Source organism: Delphinapterus leucas, chromosome 12, assembly GCF_059928025.1.
Source record: "Delphinapterus leucas isolate spDelLeu-1000000601 "Yukka" chromosome 12, BTC_Dleu_Yukka2, whole genome shotgun sequence".
In the NCBI taxonomy this organism is placed as follows: Eukaryota; Metazoa; Chordata; class Mammalia; order Artiodactyla; family Monodontidae; genus Delphinapterus; species Delphinapterus leucas.
In genome coordinates, this window is record NC_143140.1 from 54,807,186 (window position 1) to 54,828,585 (window position 21,400).

Below are 21,400 nucleotides of genomic sequence, written 5' to 3' on the forward strand. Positions count from 1 at the left end.
ATTACAGAATTATCATGTTACACGCTACTGAAATTGGCATGCAAGGAGAGCTTTCTAGCAGTTTAATAAACATAAGAATCACAAAATGACAAACACATCCACAAAATTAATTACATCATTTTTACCACACTTAGGAACAGTCATTCTCTTTATTAATATCAAAATATATAAAGAGATTAATAATAAAACCAGGGACTTCCCTGGTGGTGCAGTGGTTAAGATTCCACGCTCCCAATGCTGGGGGCCGGGGTTTGATCCCTGGTCAGGGAACGAGATGCCACATGCATGCTTCAACTAAGAGTTATTAGCATGCCACAACTAAGGAGCCCGCCTGCCACAACTAAGACCCAGTGCAACCAAATAAATAAATATTAAATTGTTTTAAAAAAATAATAAAACCAGACCTGAAGCTATTTTCTACCATATGAACCCCAACATTAAAGTTCTAGTTCTAATAAAACATTATGCCAAATTATTATCTTTCATTTCTATTTATAATATAATTTATAAATTAAGTTTGAGTTTTATAGATCTATCTATGAAGTATACAAGCAGCCTTAAAAGTCATATACATTTAAATTAACTCAAGCTTAAAAAATAGTGGCCAAAGAAACACTTCTACCAGCTTTGAGGTCTAGAACAACCACTTAAAACTTTGTAGATTCTAGACCTATCTCAGAATGGGACTTATCTTAATTCATCTGACTAAGCACTCACACATTAAAGCACCAGGTGAAGGCATTCTGTCACCAGATCTGCTCTAACTCTGATTTGTCTATAATCTGCACCAAAGATATTTTCTTTAAACAGCTCCTCAGGTAATATTCCTTTAAATGAACTCAAAGTCCTATCTAAACCATTATCAAAAAGGGCAACCAGCCCACTACTTTCTCTCCCAAGTGCAAACCTATTAATTGGAGAAATTTTTTTAGGAATACTCATAAAACAACATAAATAGGCTGGTAGTACATGGAAATGGCAAATAAAGATATGAAAAGATGTCCGACCTTACTAATAATGAGAGAAATGAAAAAGACAACAATGTTTTTATTTTTAGATTTTTAAATTATCTATAACATTAAACACCACTGGCAAATATTTGAAATACCAATGTCAAACAAAGTGCAGGGAAAGTTCACACACTTTTGTAGGTATATAAACTGACAGAACCTTTCTAAATTAGGGCATCTGGAAACAGGTATCTAAATTTCAACATGTACCTAAATTTCAACATAAGACCTCCTACTAGGAATTTTTATAAAGAAGTAATAGAGAAGTATAAAAATATATAAGCACAAGGACAGTACTTTAATAATAAAAATAAATGCCTAGAAACAAAATATGTAAGTTAGTTGATAATCTTCAAGTGCTAAAAATAATTTTACTGACTTTTTTTTTTAACATGTAGTGACATCCAAAATATTAAGTATGTGTGGGAGCAAAGCATTTGTATCACTACATATATAGTATGATTCCATGGTTAGGGAAGAGATTGTACATTTACATATATGGAAAAAGGAGCTTTCAGGGAGCTCTACGTCTAAATGTCAACATTGACTACAATGTTTTACTAAAGGAACAAATACATTACAGAACATTTACTCTATCACTAGGGATGATGACGACGACGATGATGATTATACACTATCATCTGGGGAAAAGTGCTGAAAATTACTTATATTGATTTGCAGATTACATCAACATTTGATTCTGAAAGGAACCAGCTATAGAGCAAGGTATGTAAATTCAACAGATTCCTGGTTAACAATTTTACAAAAGCTGCATAAAACCACTGAAATAAAGCAAAAACTCTTGCTTTTAGACAATATAACCATCTTGAGCAGTATAAAGTAGTATTACATGTTTAGGCCACACCACCTCCACCCCATTTATTGTTAACAAATCTTGGCCCAAGGAAACCATTTGTAGATAAAAAGATATAATCCCCCCACCCCCCAGCCCCCCCACCCCCGCACACACATACACACCAGTAACAGGGGGTAAAAGAAGAAAGAAAGAAAAAAAACACTGATAATGATATGGTGTTATTACCAGAAGCTGGGAAGATTTTCAATAATTAGTCTTAAATCATTAACTATTACCAAGAATGGCTCAACAAAACTTTTTCTGAAGTTTTCTGAAGGTCAGACAGTAAGTATTTTCACCTTTGCTACCCATTTGATTTCTATCAAAACTATCCAACTCTGTCACCATTGTGGTAAAGGCAGCAGTAGACAACAGAATGGGTATGACTGTGTTGCAATAAAACTTTATTTAAATAAAAACAGATGACAAGCTAGATTTGATCCATGGGCCCTAGTTTGCAGACCCCTGATCAAGAGTAAAAACTTATTCTAATAGATAAATATTCTCTAAAATCCATCTGACTCAAAATGAGTAACTTCAGCCAGCATGTTAATTCATTCCTTTATTCAGAAGAAATTCTAGTTCATCCTAGAGCACATACCAGCAAGTCCTGCTGCTCTAAATCTGAAAATTCATCGGAGCATTACTGAAGTTATCTGAGGACTACCAACACCAACAACTTTTTTGGATTTCTTTTTCCAGAATAAACAGTCTCAGTTTGTAATAAGGAAGAAACTTTTGCATTCTATTACAAGTTAATCACTAAAGGGATGTTTCCTATAAGCTTAAATTATACATAATGGCCCATCTCTGGGAAACCTGCCTCCCAGGTAGTGAGCATTAAGGTGAAATACCTCTGTTTAGCTCCGCGAGAAACTTCCTGACCAGGCCCACCTGTGAATGACTACAGGGAGGAAGAAATTAACACATCCCCTCCGGAGGCTGACCGGAACCAGGAAATGTTTGACTTTACTCCCTCCCCTTTTAGTATAAAAGAAGCCTGAATTCTAACTCAGGCAAGATGGTTCTTTGATGCATGAGCCCACCATCTTCTCAGTTTGCTGGCTTTCCAAATAAAGTCACTATTCCTTGCCCCGACAACTCATCTCTCGATTTAACAGCCTGTTGTGCAGTGAGCAGTACGAGCTTGAACTCGATAACAAGTTGACCTGTATGGTTTATTTATTTATTTTTTGGGCCACGCCATGTGGCTTGTGAGATCTTAGTTCCCCAACCAGGGATTGAACCCAGGCCCTTGGCAGTGAGAGCACAGAGTCCTAACCACTGGATTGCCAGGGAATTCCCCTGTATGGTTCAAAACTCTTAGACAACATCAAACATAGTATGATGATTAATTTTATGTGTCAACATAACTGGACCATGGGGTGGCCAGATACTGGGTCAAACATTATTCTGCATGTTTCTGTGAGGCTATTTTTAGGTGAGATTAATATTTAAGTTGGTAGACTGAGTAAAGCTGATTGCCCTCCATATGTGGATGGGCCTCATCAAACCAGCTGAAGGTCTGAATGGAACAAAAGGTTGACCCACCCCCAATAAAAAGAGAATTTTTCCTGCCTAAAGGCCTTCAAAATAGAACATTGGCTTTTCCCTGTCTTTGGACTGGAAGTGAAACATCAGCTCTTCCTGGGTCTCAGGCCCGTCAGCCTTCAGAATAAAACTCCAACATCAGTTCTCCTGGTTCTCAGGCCTTCAAATTCAATTTTAGACTAAACCATTGACTCCCCTGGGTCTCCAGCTTGCTGACTCACACAGCAGATCTTGGGTCTTACCAGCCTCCATAATCACATGAACAAATTCTTTACAATAAATCTCTTCCTACAGATATATAGAGATAGAAAAAGAATATAAATACACATTTTTTTTCTCAAGTGCACATGAAACATTCTCCAAGACAGATCATGTCTTATGACACAAAATAAGTCTTACTACATTTAAGAAGATTTACACCATATCCAGCCATCTTTTCCAATGACAATGGTATGAAATAAATCAATTAAAAGAAGAAAACAGAAAATTCTCAAATATGTGGTGCTTAAACAACATGCTCCTAAACCACCAATGGGTCAAAAAAGAAATCAAAAGGGAAATCAAAAAATATCTTGAGACAAATGATGGAAACACAACATAACAAAACTTATGGAATGCAAAAGCAGTTCTAAGAGGGAAGTTTGTAGTGATAAATGCCAACATTAAGAAAGCTCAAATGAACAATCTAACTTTACACCTTAAGGAACTAGAAAAAGAACAAACTAACCCCAAAGTTAGTAGAAGGAAGGAACTAATTTAGGATTCCGGGCTTTCACTGCCGTGGCCCGGGTTCAGTCTCTGGTCAGGGAATTGAGATTCTGCAAGCTGCGTGGTGACGCTAGAAAAAAAAAAAAGTTTAAAGAAGGAAGGAAATAAGAAGAATCAGAGTGGAAATAAATGAAATATAGACTAAAAAGACAACTGAAAAGATCAATGAAACTAAAGCTATTTTGAAAAGATAAACAAAACTGACAAGCCTGAATGACTACGGGAAAAAAAAGTCTCAAATAAAATAAAAAAGGTGACATTACAACTGCTCACACAGAAATACAAAGGATCATAAGAAACTGCTATGAACAATCATAAGCCAACAAATTGGCCAACCTAGAAGAAATGAATAAATTCCTAGAAACATACAACCTACCAAGACTAAATCGTGAAGACAAAGAAAGTCTGAACAGATCAATTACTAGTACAGATATTGAATCAATAATCAAAAACCTTTCAACAAAGATATGTCCAGGACCAAATGGTTTCACTAGGGAATCAATCCTACCAAACATTTGAAGAATTAATACCAATCCTTCTCAAACTCTTCCAAAAAATGGAAAGGGAGAGAATAATTCCAAACTCTTTTTAAGAAGCCATCATTACCCTACACTGGACACTACATTACCCAGACAAGGACACCACAAGAAAATCACAGGCTAATATCCCTAATAACATAGATACAAAAATCCTCAACAAAATATTAGCAAACCTAATTCAACAGCACATCAAAAGGACCATACACCATAATCAAATGGGATTTATTCCAGGGATGCAAGAATGGTTCAACATATGCAAATCAATAAATGTGATATACCACATCAACAACATAAAGCATAGACATCATATAAACTCAAAAGATGTAGGAAAAGTATCTGACAAAAGTCAACATCCTTTCAAGATAAAACTCTCAACAAACTGGGTACAGAGGGAACATAACTCAACACAATAAAGGCCATATATGACTAGCCCACAGTTAACATCATACTCAACAGTGAAAAAGCTGAGGAACAAGATCAGGAACAAGACAAGGATACCTACTCTCACCACTTTTACTTAATGAAGTACTGGAAGTCCTAGCCAGAGCAATTAGATAAGAAAAAGAAATAAAAGGTATCCAAATCGGAAAGGAAGCAGTAAAACTGTCTCTATTTGCATATGACATACTATATATGGAAAACCACCAAAAAACTGTTAGAACTAATCAGCAAATTCAGTAAAGTTACAGAATACAAAAATCAATACATAAAAATCAGTTATGTTTCTATATACTAACAACAAATTATTGAAAAGACAGATTAAGAAAACAATCCATTTACAATTGCATTGAAAAGAACACTAAGAAGTAAATTAAACCAAGGAAGTAAAATATCCACACATCAAAAACTATAATACCTTGAGATGAAAGAAACTGAAGAAGACACAAATAAATGCAAAGATATTTCATGCTCACAAATTGGAAGAATATTGTTAAAATGTCCATACTACCCAAAGTAAGCCACAGATTCAATGCAATCCCTATAAAAATTTCAATGGTATTTTTCACAGAAATAGAAAAAACAATGCTAAAATTTGTATAGAACCACAAAGACCTTGAATGGCCAAATCAATTCTGAAAAAGAACAAAGCTGGAAGCATCAAACATCCTGATTTCAAACTACACTATAAAGCTATAGTGATTAAAACAGTATTGTCACTAAATAAAGACTCACAGATCACTGGAATGGAACAGAGAGCACAGAAATAAACCCATGCATACACAGTGAGTTAATTTACTATCAGGGATCCAAGAATATACAAAGGGGAAAGGATAAATGGTGTTAGGAAAACGGAACAGCCAAAGGCAAAAGAATGAAACTGTTCCCCTATCTTACACGATACACAAAAATGAACTCAAAATGGATTAAAGATTTGAACATAAGACCTGAAACCATAAAACTCCTAGAAGAAAACATACAGGTATGCTCCTTAACATTGATCTTGCAATGATTTTTTTGGATTTTGACACCAACAGCAAAAATAAACAAATGGTACTATATCAAACTAAAAAGCTTTTGAATAGCAAGGAAAATCATCATAAAAAGAAAAAGAAAGAAAGGAACGAACGAACGAACAAAGGAAGAAAGAAAGGAAAGAAAGAAATAAAAGAAAAAAGAAAAGAAGGGGAGAAAGTATCTGCAAACCATATATCCAATAAGGGATTAATATACAAAATATATAAAGAACAACTCAACAGCAAAAAAACACCCAAATAAACTATGGCCAAAGGGCCTGAATAGATATTTTTCCAAAGACACACACACACACACACAATAGAATATTATGCTAAGTCTTAGCATCTAATGTAGAATATGATGACTATAGTTAACAACAGTTTTGTATACTTGAAATTTGCTAAGAGAATAAAACTTAAAGTGTTCTCAACTTAAAAAAAAAGGAATTATGTGAGGTGATGGATGTGTTAATCAACTCTAATGAGAATCCTTTCTCAATGTATATATATATCAAAACATCATATTTACACTTTAATACATTACAATTTTATTTATCAATTATACCCCAATAAAGCTACATTTAAAAAAAAGAATCCAACATTTGGGACAATGGGGCTATAGAATGTTCCTTAAGCATTATTTCTAATAAGGAACTGTTACAAATAAACCAAAAGGGAGAAGGGAACACAATTTTGGCCATTAAAATAGTGAAGACCTAAAAGTATAAAATGTTTATATTGTCAATCTAAGTAAGACATAAAATTTAATAAATCAGAAGTTCACAAATAACCTCAGATTTCATATTGTCTAGGAATTCTCTGAACTCTTTTTTTGCCTGTTTCTAGCTTAGCACTCACCATATCAAACTGAAGTTATCTGTGCCTGTATCTGTCCTCCTTCTACACTGTAGTAATAGTCATTGAGGGCAAGGACCATGTGTTCCAGATCTTACTCAGTGCTGCAGCCAGCATATAGTAAACATTCAAACAAAAAAAAAAACTGCATAAAGCAACTGGAAAGAAATACATCAAAATACTACCTGTGGTTTTCCCTAGATGGTAAGATTACTGGTAATTTCTTTGACTTTTATGCTTTGTATTATTACTTTAATAATCAGAAAAATAAGCTTAATTTTTTTAATCCTTAAACCCCACCACTAATAAACCAAATAATTTACTTATTAAGTACCTCTTAGTTATTCTATACCTGTGCTAAGTAACTATTAATGAAAGTCTTTGGAGATACGTTTTCTGGGAAATGGGTATACAACTTAGTTGGCCTAGTTTGGAACAAAATGCGTACATTCTAACACATAAATCAAACTACCTTAACTTCTTTTAAATGTTTAAAAATTCAAAACTACAAATTAATGTTCACAAAACGAATTATATTTATACACTTAAAAGGAAAAAAATTTCTTCAAAGTAAAGAACTTAGAACAGACTGGTTCTTTGTTTTGGTTGATAGCTACAAGTCTGTTTCAATATCACAATTAATTTAGTCCAGTAGAAGAAAAAAATTATGAAGCTTTTTAAAGCTGTAGGAGAGTCTACCAGGGAAACACAGCAACTCATATACTTTGACAAAAGACCAGTGTAGTCCTTTTCTCTAGGAAGGTATCCTCATCAAAAGAACTCTAGAAGAAGGAAGCATATAATAAGTCCAATCACATCAGACAAATCATTCGATCAATCAATGGGGAAAACATGTCCTATTCAGAGCAGCATCTTACTCTTTTAAATCAGTAAGACATTTTAATTTGCTTATGATGGTATCACAATGATCTTATTTATGCTAAACTTTTCCTTTTAAAGGAACAGGCAATTCATTCAGGTTTCCCAAAATGACGAAATTATCTCTAGAAGGTGATCTCCTCTAGCCTGAATTCACATTTGTCTTAACCTTTAAATATAACTACTACTTTCTTAAAAAGATCCAATATTTTATGTGCCTAGAACACTGAAGATAATTAACAAAATGTCATGATTGAAATAACATTCTAATCTTTCATTTAGATTGAATGAATTCAATCTGAGAAGAATGACATGGCGTGTCTCTATTCAACATAATCCAGAATCACAAAGCAGTCAGAATTAGACACGAATATGTTTACCAGGTGATACAAGGAAAATTTTCTCACACAATAGTTATAAGACTACACTACTAAAGGGGAATTACTCAATTTCTAGATATGTAAAAAAAAAAAACAAACTTTAAGGCTCAGTAATCTCTGAAATAAAGTATTACCTAGATCCTATCATATCAGAGCAACTGACTGTGTAGAATCCGCTCTCTCTAGAACAAAGATGCATTTCTGCAAGAACAGCAAAGATTCCCAAGACACCATACATTGGGACTTCTCTTTGGAAGGCAGTATGTTACATTTTTTAATACCAGTTTCAATAATTTTAAATAGAATACTGAATGCCCAGGGATAACTTATTTAATAATTACTAATATTTCTCACATTGGAAAAACAGGAAGATTAGCATCAAATGAATAAGTAACCTATTTTATTTTATTTCTGAAGCTTTTTTTCTAAATTGGAAGCAAAAATGCATACAACATCAAGTTGTCCACAATATGCTAACATAATTGTAACTGCACTTAGAAGAACTAATCTTATTGAATTTTTAAAATGACAATGCTAAGCCAAAAAAATAAACAACACCATTGACAAAGCAGATTTATAGTTGTAAATAAAAAGCTGAATATACAATACAAACTATGAATACAAATTACGGTGTTTTTTAAAATGCAGGTTATCACCCATTCAGTGCACTGAGACCAACCTTTTTTAATAAAATAAAACAGAAAAAAAAAGAAAATATCAAATCATATTTACCCTTATTTGACATAAGATACACAAATCTCACAATATAACATCTCTGAAATGTTAACAAGGACATCTCTGAAATGTTAACAAGTACTTCTCCTCAAAGTTCAGAACAGTAGCCTTCAAACTGCCCCAATTCTATCAATAGAAACCAAGTTAAAAAGAAATAAATGCAGGGAATACAACAACAACAAAAATCTGTTTTCCTTAACTCATACACCTAATCCATTTCTGAAACTCTTCAGTCCATTTCAGAAGTATTCACTGAATTAGTTTTCTCCTCTTCTTCCCACTGTCACAGATCATATGTCTTTTGGCTGAACTGCTGCACAGATGTCCTGCTGGAGTAACTCTGCCCAAGCCAGCCTCTACCCTACTATCAGAAAATATATTTACGTCATTCTTTTGCTTAAAACTCAAATTCCTTAACTTTGGCAAAGTTCTTCACCAACTGGCAACCTCATTTTCTAAGACTTTACAATCCTACCCCTCCCACGTCAGCTCCTCTACACTCTGTAGCTGCACATACCTAACCACTGCCTCCAAACAGATCAGGTTCTTTCGTTGACTCCAAGCTATTTCTCTTCTCTCTCTTCTTTAAGAGTCCTGATTCAGAATTAACTTGCTCTAAATGTTTTCTCTGATTTCTCCAGGTGGTATTAAAATAACTACTACTTTGTGCTCTCCCAATATATCACTCAAAATACCATAACAGCATTTACTAAATTATATTAACCCATATGTATATGACTTTCTTCTTCCTCACCAAAAGGCAACATTTTTAGTCTCTAGCACAGAGCTGCACAGTTAAGACAGGGTCTCAATAAATGTAGTCATTATAACTACTGGGTCCCCAATAAATGTTCCTGGCATAAAATTAAAATTTTGGAAGCTTTATAATTAGATCTTAAAAATAGTCTTTGTTTTAGAAGGATTAAAACAGGGTGTTTTTTTGTTTCGTTTTGTTTTTGGTTGTTGCCTGTTTGTTTTAAAATCCAGGAGATTTTAAACTATCCCTTGAGCCAGTTTGCATTTAAGTATCTATTTAAAGATCAGTAAATATTTTCCAATGCAGATAAAAACAAACAAACAAAACAATAAAACACTAATAAGTGATTTGAAAGGCTGTTGGCCAAAATTCCTAATAAATGTGGGAAAACAATTTTCAATAGCGTCAAAAGGCACAAAAAAGTCACCAAAAAATTAAACAGAACATTAAAACACAAGAAAAATATTCACATTAATAGTAATCAGGAAAACAAAAACAGAAAATCTTGTACTACACTGGAAAATACCTAGCTAAAGTGAAAGAAACATAATATAGAGATATTTATGTTATTCATCCTACTCTTCTACTTCATTTCAGTACTGTTTATCTCTAGGGTAAGTGACTCCAATAGTTTTACTTTTTCTTTAATTATAGAATTAATAGTATAGCTTAGTGGAAAAGAATATGGACTATGAAACTAGACTGCCTGGGTTCAAGTTCTGTACCACTCTTATAAGCAGTGAGATCTTGAGTAAGTCACTTAGCCAATCTGTGCCTCAGTTTCTTCATATGTAAGAAGAGAAAAAAAATTATAGTATCTATCCTATAGGGCTGTTGTGATAATTAAATGAATTAATATGTAAAGATATTTTTTAAAGTGCCAGGCATAAATACAGACACAATAGATCAATGGAACAGAATAAAGGGCCCAGAAATAGTCTCTTCAATAAATGAAATTGAGAAAACTGGACAACCACATGCAAAAGAATGAAACTGGACCTTATCTTACACCATACATGAAAATCAACTCAATGGGTTAAAAATGTAAGACTTGAAACCGTAAAACTCCTAGAAGAAAACACAGGGTTGTAAGCTCCTTGACATCAGTCTTGGCAATGATTTTTTTGGATTTGACACCAAAAGCAAAGGCAACAAAAAGTAAAAATAAAAAGTATACTACATCAAACTAAAAAACTTCTGCACAGCAAAGGAAACCATCAACAAAATGAAAAGGCGATCTGCTGAATAGGAGAAAATATCTGCAAGTCATCTATCTTATAAGGGGTTAATATCCAAAATGTAGAAGTAAATGATACAACTCAATAGAAAAAAAACAATCTGATTAAAAAATGGGGAGAGGAACTGAAAAAACATTTCTCCAAAGAAGACATACAAACGGCAACAGGTACATGAAAAGGTGCTCCACATCACTAATTAGCAGCGAAACGCAAATCAAAACCACTGAGATAGCACTTCATACCTGTTAGAATGGCTATTATTAAAAAGACAAGAAATAACAAGTGTTTGCAAGAATGTGGAGAAAAGAGGAAACTTGTACACTACTGGTGGGCATGTAAATTGGTGCAGCCACCATAAAACAGTATGGAGGTTACTCAAGAAACTAAAAATAGAACTATCACATGATCCAGCAATCCCACTTCTAGGTATATACCCAAAAGAAATGAAATCACTATCCCAAAGGGATACCTGCATCCCCCATGTTCACTGCTGCACTATTTACAACAGCCAAAACACAGAAACAACCTAAGGGTCCATCAACAGATGGATGACTAAAGAAAATGCATTTGTACAGAATGGAATATTATTCAGCCATAAAAAGAAGAAAATCCTGTTGTAACATGAATGGACCTTGAGGGCATTACAATAAACGAAATATGCCGGACAGAGAAAGACAAATACTGTATGATCTCATTTATATGTAGAATCTAAAAACAAACAAACTCATAGAGACAGGGAACTGACTGGTGGCTTCCAGGGGCAGGTGGTGGGAGGGTGGGGGTTTGAAACAGGTGAAGGTGGTCCAAAAGTACAAACTTCCAGGTATAAGATAAATAAGCTTGGGGATATAATGTACAGCATGGCGACTATAGTTAACAATACTATACTGTATATCTAAAAGTTACTAAAATTAGTAAATCTTTAAAGTTCTCATCACAAGAAAAAAAAACATAACTACGTGTGGTGATGGACGTTAACTAAACTTATTATGGTAATCATTTTGCAATATATACATACAGCAAGTCATTATATTGTACACCTTAAACTAATACAATGTTATATATCAATTACACCTCAATCAAACTGGAAAAAAATCTACCTCAATCTAAGTTAATTGGCTTTCTTGCATTTAAGGATTTAAATCGAATTTTAAGTAAGCAACACCTAGTATTCTTTGCTTTCTAAATATAAAAAAGAAATCTGGAAGTTCATTAACTATTACTATAAAACTACTTATTAGTACTATTATTACTAAAATTAATAAAAATAATTTTTAAAAATATTACCACAAGAGGTATAAGACTATAGTCTTCAGATGTGATTCTAAATGTCCTTACTTTCAATTTGAGTATAACAAGGAAGAGTTTTAAACTAGGTTGGTTCACGTGGAGGTTAAAATTAACTCCATTAAGAACAATGATCAGATGGATAAATAAGTGGTTCACCTTTCACATAAAAAGTATGAATTCAAACCAGTAATATTCACTCATGATATAAAACAAGGAACTCAAGAGCGTCAGGGTAGCAACCAACAAAGGTAAGACCATCTCCTTCTATGAAAAGAATCATGTGCCTGTTGATTTCAATATGTGGAGAGGCCAAAGATTCCTATCTTATACTCTGGTTACATGAAATGCTGTATTCAAAAGAGTATTTTGGTAGCTATTTGGAATGAGGGCCACATATTTAATTTAGTCTCTCATAAGCCTTTGTTTCTGTTTATAAACTGGAAAAAAATGAGGTATGATAAAAACTAATAAGAGGTTTTTTTAATAAAACCACTACAAATGTGAGGGAGTATAACAAGTCGTATTCCAGAGGGGTTTACCTTTGTCTTTGAATATAACTATTTCACAATATCAATTAATAGAGAAAATATTCTACATGGTAGCAAATTATGTCCAAACTTAAGAAGGATCATCAGCCCAGGAAGAAATAAAAGCACCAATAAAAATAAACATTCCTAAATGAAGTTGTTAAGACCTAATGCCGCTAGACCTAATGAAAATTCACATAGCCACTGACCTCCAAAGAAAGCAGAGTAAGCTCATTATTTCTCAATTAGCCTTTTGTTTTCTGATACTTAGGAGCCTAAGTGCTTTACATAATACATTTAAATGCCAAAACGAAAACAAAACTTTAGTTTTAAAACACTCCAAAATAAAGTTTTGAGAAAATTTATAAATAACACCCCCTAATTTAAAAACTTAACTTCTAGTTAAACTTTTCAGTACATTATTCCTAAAATGAGATGGGATGCTCAGAATTAATGAAAAAGCTTCAGTAATGTCATGACAAAGGAATGTATATTGATTATGATCAATAAACACACAATATCTGCCTCTACAAGACAGTGAAAGCACCTCATAGAAAACTTTAAACTTTACATGAAATGTCGTCCAAATTTTTCATCCCATTCTCTTTCAGAAGGTTAACTAAAAACTAGAGTTCACTTCAGAACTCTGAACTTTTAGTGTTAAGACAGCATCAATAAAGCAATGAAGACATCTACTATGTAAAGAGACATATACTATGTAAGCAATGAAGACATCTACTATGTAAAGAGACATATACTATGTAAGCAATGAAGACATCTACTATGTAAACAAAGTTCCTGATCTTGAATCTACTATCTTTAAAGTAATTTAAAATCTCTTTAAAGTAATTTAAAACCTTACACCAGTTCAGATGCCCTAGGCAGAATCCTATAGTCAAGACTCAGTGACTGTTCAATGTAAGGCACCCCAGGAGACACCACCGCTAGTTTTAAAACTTAATGTCCCAGGCAAACCCAGATAGTTGGTCGCCCTAGCTTGAGAGGTGGTAAGGGCAAAGAAAGCAACCCAAACACTCACTGAGAACTTATGTACCAATTCTATGTAATAAAATGTGCAGACTCGATTAGAGAATCTTTAATCCCTACTAGTTTTAACTTTTTAAGTCTCTCACTGGAAGTATGCAGTGGCACTGGTCCATCCTCTTCTGTCTCGTCTTACATGGCCTCTTGGAAGCATGCGGCTCTGGTGGTGAAGACTCCTTCCTCAGTCTCCTCTCCTCTGGAACACCACACCCTGCTGGGTGCACTCCTACTTCACTGGCTGCTCCTTCTCAGTCTCTTTGGATGGCTCCTCCTCCTCTATCTGTCCAGAAGACGGTAACCTCTGCTGCCTTCTCCATACTCTACGTGATCACGTTTAGGCATCATTTAGACACAGCTAACTCTCAAAATCCCTACCTCCACCTTCCCATCTCCCCACTGAGATGCAGACTTGTATACCCAACTTCTCACCTGAACCGCTAAAATGCATCTCAAACGCCACACGGCTAAAACAGGACCCTTAATTCCACTTATCTTCCTCACATTCCTCCACACCTCAGAAAATGGCGCCGCCATCCATTATAATTACTGAAGCCCCAACTAAGACATCATCTTTGATTCCTCCTTCCTTCATTTACCACCCCCAAACAATCAGTAAATACTGTCAGCTTTCTTTCTCGAGTATATTCCAGACCCATTCTGTTCTCTCCAATCCGATCTTACCACTCTGATCCAAGCCATCATCTCTCACCCAATCACCGCAATGACCTATTAACCGGCTTCCCTACTGCCAGTCTTTCCCCCACTGCGCCACAATTTCTTCCCCCACAAAACAGCCAGGAGTGATCTATAAACACCAAGGACAGGGATATCTACTTCATCTCCCCAGGACACAGAACACAGAACGAGGTTTGCCTCACAGTAACACTCAGTGTGCTGAGCGAAAGAATGAACAGTCATCTCCCCTACCCACCCACAGCTGCCTTCCCCTCACACAGAAAAGAACCCCAAATTCTTACTAATTCTTACGATGCCTTACATCAGGCCTCCCTCACCTCATATCCCTACTCACTGTGCTCCAGACTCACTGACCTCTGATATTCCTCAAGCTCCCCAAATTCATTTCCACCTTGGAGCTGTTTCTATACGCTCTGCCTGGACACTCCTGCCCTCATGTCTGGCTCCTTCTCATCATTCAGGTCTCAGAGCAATGCTACCTCCTCAGGGAGGCCTTCTCTACCCAGCTCTACCCACACCATCTCACCAGCTCCCTTTTCTTCACAGTACTTAACATCAGCTGAGTTATCTTGTTCGTTTACTTACAGACTGTTTCCTCGCTACTAGAACGTAAGTTCCCTTAGAGCTGGGACCCTACCTTTCTTGTTCAATGATGTATCCCCAGCGCCTAGTACAATGCCTACCACACAATGTTTACTGAAAGAATGACTCATATTTACCAAGTACTTATGTACGTGCCAAGCACTATGCTAGGTAAAAACAATGAATTTTTTTTAATTAAAGAAAAATAGAAAGTGCAAGTAAAATATTAGTATGAAGAGCAATTTGATGTTCTTTTATGTTGATCAGTCCCGTTCTTAAAATGAATAACCTTATACAATAAATTCCACTTTGTAGAATATTATTTTGCCAGTGTAAAATATATATATCCTTAAGTAGTAACAATAATTAGTATTTCATTGTAGCTTTAGAAGTTATCTAAATGATCACATTGTTCATTTTTTAATATACAATTTGAAGGAACTAATTAAGCTATAACTCAGTAAAATCTGAGAGCCTTCATTTCTTCATCTTTTTCTCAGAGTACAAATATACACATTTCATCCAGTCAAAAAACTCAAGACTGTGTAAAAACTTTGTTCTCAACATACAGAAACATTCACAACAGAGGCTGAACTCACCATTTACTGTCTGGCCTCAGATTAATTTACCAGCTTCATTCAAGCCAAGAAGCTATCAGTAATAATCAGGTTCATTTCACAAAAGTCATCACTAAAGTTGAGATTCACCCCTCATCCCCCAAAGCCTATTATAAAAGAACACGTCCAAATGAGTTTAGGCAGAAGAGTTATGTTTCATTGTTATCAGAGTACTTTTGGGTCCATTTAATTCAGAACCACAGAAAAACTTTGTATTTGACATAATCATACCAGCTACTACCACCATCATTATCACATCACTAAACACCTTATGGCCAGGAATCAACTAGGAAAAGGCAGATTTAAAGCTTGAGGCACTGAACAAATGACACTTCTTCAGTTCATGTAAGTATTTTCTATAGCATTTTCTTTTCAGCACACTTGAAAACTATCATATCCTACCTCCAAATGTTTTAGGGTTAAATGTATTAATATTTTGAAAGTATGATTTATAAAAAAGAACAAATTCAGTATACCTAAGTATAAGTACTCAAAATATCCCCATATCATACTAGATTTTTAAAACCTAAGGGAAATACATCTATCTTTCATCCAAATTTGAAACTATTATACATTTTGAATAACAGGATCTTCTCAAATGCACTCAACCAAATGCATAAAAGACATAACATTTGTTCTATTTAAAATTAGCTTTCTAACCACACTTGCCAATTGAAAAAAAAAAGGAGGGGGAGGGGGCCTTTTGTTTGATCTTTGTATGGACATATAAGAAAATATTCATTTTATTTTCATTTATAACAATTATCTCTGTAAAGCTGAAAAACTGTGGGTAAAGCCAAAACAAAATTAAATCCTAAAGAAAAGGTCAAAAGTTCAGTATTTTCCAAACCACGCTAATTAGTCCCACTTGTTTTAGCTGCTATTACCTTAAAAAGAAAGTTTTCTCCAATTTTTTAGAACACTGGTTCTACATTACCTTTGGTTTTCCCTTTAGTTACATAACTGTATAAACAAACCAGTTTTAGGACACCTAGAATTAACCCACTTACTGAGACAAACTCATTTAAATACCAGAAATAATTTACATATCTCCGTCTTCACACTGGCCATCAAAACCAAAATGATTGCTGATAAATTCAATCAGAAGACTGGTTCCTTCTGCTTTCAGAAAAGCTCTAAAATCACTCAAGGTAGTCAAAAGATAATACTGGACAGTGTTTCAAATATATAAATTCCCTTTAAATTCTAAGAAAAAATGCCTACATGAACCAATTCAGAGGTCATTATCTTGACCTTCACCGTCTGCTCATTTGCTAAAGAAACCACACAAGTTCTTCATCTAAGGTATAAATTTTTAAACTAAAAAAATTTTAAAGATTTGCTTGGCTCAAGAAGAAAATAAACATAATTATATCACTATTCTGTAAAAGTAATCTATTCTCAGCATATAGCTGAAAAAAAATTTTATTGGAAAGGCATGTCCTGACTTACCAAAGGTTTATCACTGTCAAAGGTTAGATAAAATATATTTGTTGTAAAGATATACTGTCCAAATTTATTAAAATTGGGTAGTACTTATAAAGTATCTTCTTCCACTATATTCTTTGTCACAACAAAGATTTAGAGGGTACAATATAACCTCAAAGTCCTTCCTTCAGTTAATTAAAAATTTCTAAGCACTATGATGTTTTCTTCTTCATAGAAAACAATGGAAAAATGGATACAATGCTTGGGGAATATTAAGCCTTCAAACATGTTATTATTACAAATAAAGTTTAAGAGGTTAGGTTACAAAGACATTACAGATGGCTTCTGACATGTACAGATAAACTGAAACCATTCCCTCCAGCCTCTAGGGATAATGAAGTACCTTCTCATTCACTGAAGTTACTTTGATTGCAGAGTTTGTACCCAGTGAGCATCAAAAACCTCTCAAGTGCTGTCTCCTCTTCTTAGGACAAATGGTATACATTTCAGAGAAAATAATTTCCTACTTATATGATTTTTTTTACTAAACTCATGCCTACGTTCAATTCTATTATTTCTAAAAGTGTTGCAGGACCAAATTTAAGAGAATGATTTCAAATCTAACTCTGGATTTTAAAATTTTTATGTCTAGATCTAACGTACAGTATGCTACTACAGTTAACAATACTGTATTGTATGCTTGAAATGCGTTAAGAAGGTAGACCTTAAAGTTTTCTCACCAAATACACGACACAAAAAGATGGTAACTATGAGGTGATGGATATGTCAACTAGTTTGAGTGTGGAGATCATTTCACAATGTGTGTGTGTGTGTGTGTGTGTGTATCAAAACCAAGTTGCACATATTAAATGTATCTATCAATACAATTTCTATTTGTCAATTACACCCTAAATGAAGATGACAAAATTATATATGTCTAAAATATTATATATGTCTAAAATTATATATGTCTAAAAATATCACATCACAAATTTCTAAACTATCACAGAATTGCATTATTTGAAATTTTAATAGAAATCTGAGTTTGTGCCTGATATTTTTTAAATAGCAAAAATACTAACAACAAAAAACCACTTCCAAATGCTTCTGCTTTTTTGTTTCTCAAACAGCTTTGAAAATGTATACCAAAATGTCAGTTACACAAGTAGAGCTCATTTTGTGTAACAAGGTTACTTAATAGGAGTCCTAGAAGCACCTAAACTTGCAGGAAAATCTTTGTGTAAGTACATATGGCGGTTTTTTCTGGATAAATGATCCATATGACTTGCAGCTTCTCATGGGGGGTTCAAAATTCAATTAAGATTAAAGTGCGTGAAAGAACCGTCAACGTCAGATAACTTGTCACAGGCAACCCAAACCTTATTTTTTATATCACAAATTAGGGGACGATTTATCCTAATTTGGCGGCTCCTACACAACTTTTAAGTGATAAAAGGCATGAAATGGCTGTGCGTTACAAACAGCTCTCTTCACACACCCAACGCGGCAAACCCCCAATTTTCTTTGAAAGGGCCAGGGACAGGCAAACGGATTAACACCCCTATTGCTCAAAGATCGACTGGCTTTGGCAGGACATGTCCTCCAGAGAGAGCTGCCGGGCGATGACCAGGTCGCAGTGAGGGGCAGGACCCCTCGGCGGGCACTTGCAGCCAAGGCATCACCAGCAGCCTCCTTCCGCCCCAAAACTCGCCCTAAAGTAGGGTGTGTGGACGCGGCTGCAGCAGATCCCGGTTCCCCGTGGCGCGCGCCGCGCCGCCGCCGCTGCAGCACGGTCGCAGCGACCTTCCCGCCCGGGGCTCCGTGAGCCCCGTTACCCACGTCGGCCACACACCCCACGAGAAAAAGGGAGGAGGACGCACAACAAAGCCTAACCCGAGGAGGCCCAAGCGAGCTGTAAGTTGGGGCGACCGGGCTGCGGCCCGAGGAGGAGCGGCCCGGACACCGAGCCGCGCCGAGCCGGTGTGCCGCGATGCAGGGCGGACAGGGCCGGGGACACGGGGCGCCAGAAGTCAGCCCGCGGGACCGGGCGTCAGCAGCCGGGAAGAAGCCGGGCTGGCGGGCCGGCGAGCGGCGTCGGGGGCGGGCGGCCAGGGGGAAACCAGGCCTGAGGAGGGAGGGGAGCGTTGGCGGGGTCCAGAGGCGCCGCGGTCGGCCGCGACCCCCACCCCAGCCGGGGGCCTGTCCCGTTACTTACCCGCCGGGAAGCTGCGGGCTCCGCCGGGGCTGTCCCGGCCGCCGGCCTCCGGGGCCAGGAAGCGCCCCCACATCGCGGGCGGGAGCGCCGAGTGGGCCGGGGGCGCCCGACTCCCCACGTCCGTCCTCCCTGCCTTCGCTTCCTGCGGCGGAAACTTGTCCGAAGCCTGGGCCGCTGCGGCACCGGCGGGAGGACCAGCGGGCGGGCTGGTTAACGGCCGATCAGCGACGGGCGGGGAGCGCAGGGACCGGATTCGCCGCGGCGGCGGCTGCCATGGTCGAGCCGGCTCGGTTGAGGCCCGGGCCGGGGAAGCGGCGCCTCTGCGATGTCGGCGACTCGGTCCCCGGCTGCGCCCAGCCTCAGAGGCTCCAGGCGAAGTTGCAGCTGCGGCTTCTCTCCGCCCCGCCTCCGCTGGGGGAGCCCGAACCCGAGCCGGGGAGGGGCGGGGCCTGGTGGGGGCGGGGCATCGGGCGCTTGCAAACGGCGTGCGCGGCGCCGGGCGGGGCTGCGGACCGGTACCAGTGGGTACCTTTATTCCCCTTTTCTCCGCAGGTAGCGAATAGTCGCTCGGACACACCAGCGGCATCCCTCCTTCCCCATCCCCGCGCCCTGCGAGATGAGGAGAGGGAGGAAACTTGGCCCCGGGCCTCGTCTTTTGGTTCCCCTCCCCCCCCCACCTTGGGTAATCCCTCAGGGCCTGCAGGGCATATCTCAGAGAAGGGCGTGGAAGACCTGCCCTCCCTTAAAGACTGCTTGTGATGAAAGAGGTTTCCTCGGGAGGGGCTGAGGGACTCCCAGTCTCATTTGGGATTGGGATTAAAGTTGTCATCATGCATTTCATAAGCATCGTTTATAGATCACTGTGGAGGATAGAGAAGTAGTCATTTTCCTCAACTCGCAAATTCAATGCCTGGGTGTGGAGTGGGGGGAGAGAACAGGTACCAAAATATCTACGACACGGAGACCTGCGCAGAAAAAAGCAGAAAAGCCCCAAGGTACTCAGTACCAGAAGGTTCAGGGAGGGGCTGTAAATTTTAATCTAGTAGCTCAATGTTTCAGATAAGCAATCAGAAAGGAGTGAAAATGGCACGAAAGTGTGTAATGGGAGTGTAACTGCCTTACACCCTAAACCTTCACATTCCTCCTCTGCCTGGTCAGTTCCCACCCTTCACCTGAACCCATAGTACAGGAGCAGGTATCCTGAGAAGGAAAAAAGGGTGCAGCAATCTCTTTTTAAATCTTACTTCTCATGGGCAATATTTATAATCCTTCCAATATTTAGATCTAAAATAGTGCATTTAATAAATATTGGTCGGGCACTGTAGAAGGAGGCGAGCTCTGCGCGTGGCCGATGAATCAGGTAAACCAGAAAGCAGGTCCCTAACCCTCAACAGGCTTTGAGTCCAGTGATGGTTTTTCCTGTTTTGGATGTTTGCTAACAAAGGCCTCATATTTGTATTTAAGCACCCTGTAATTGGGAAATACTGCTTAAAACTTTTAGACGTTAAATTACATCTAGGTGTATAACCTATCACTTACCACAGCTGTTTTGTACTTTATCAGATTGCAGTTTTACATTTAGGGTCCCCTGGGTACAGTTCCACTCATTTCTCCAAATCATGAGCAATTGGCCAAGGGTCAACTGTTTCTAAGGATAGAAAGTGACAGAAACATGAAAAAAAAATGTGACTGGTTCCTTTCTGTGATTTAAATGTACATTAGTTCATGTAATATGACACATGCATAGTATAGGTTCAGAAAGAAACCTAAAAAAGTAAATTCTAAAATGAATTATCAGAAGCTATAGAACCAGATTAAAGTATCCTTTTTTTTCATGATTTATACTTACCATACTCTCATATTAGGTATAGCATTTATTAAATAACAAACTTTTTCTACACAGTTCCAAGAAATGTATGAACTATTGCAGATATATCTCAATCCTTTGTGAGTTTAATATGTACTATTGTTATTCCAAA

At 37.1% G+C, this 21,400-nt stretch overlaps 1 protein-coding gene across 3 annotated transcripts in view; it reads right to left on the bottom strand.

Moving 5' to 3' along the window:
- The window catches only part of CEP85L (centrosomal protein 85L), a 157,355-nt gene extending 136,298 nt beyond the window's left edge, over nt 1-21,057 (bottom strand). Inside the window, exon 1 of one of the 3 annotated variants that reach the window (XM_089921965.1) lies at nt 20,961-21,057. In XM_089921965.1, the coding sequence (XP_089778091.1) occupies nt 20,961-21,042 (82 nt within the window). In that variant the 5' untranslated portion in view covers nt 21,043-21,057. Of the gene's footprint in view, nt 1-18,401; nt 18,697-19,421; nt 19,826-20,960 lie in introns of those variants that run through there. The other 2 variants (XM_089921963.1, XM_089921964.1) reach the window with 2 other exon arrangements.
- Between the last annotated feature and the right edge of the window lie 343 nt (nt 21,058-21,400).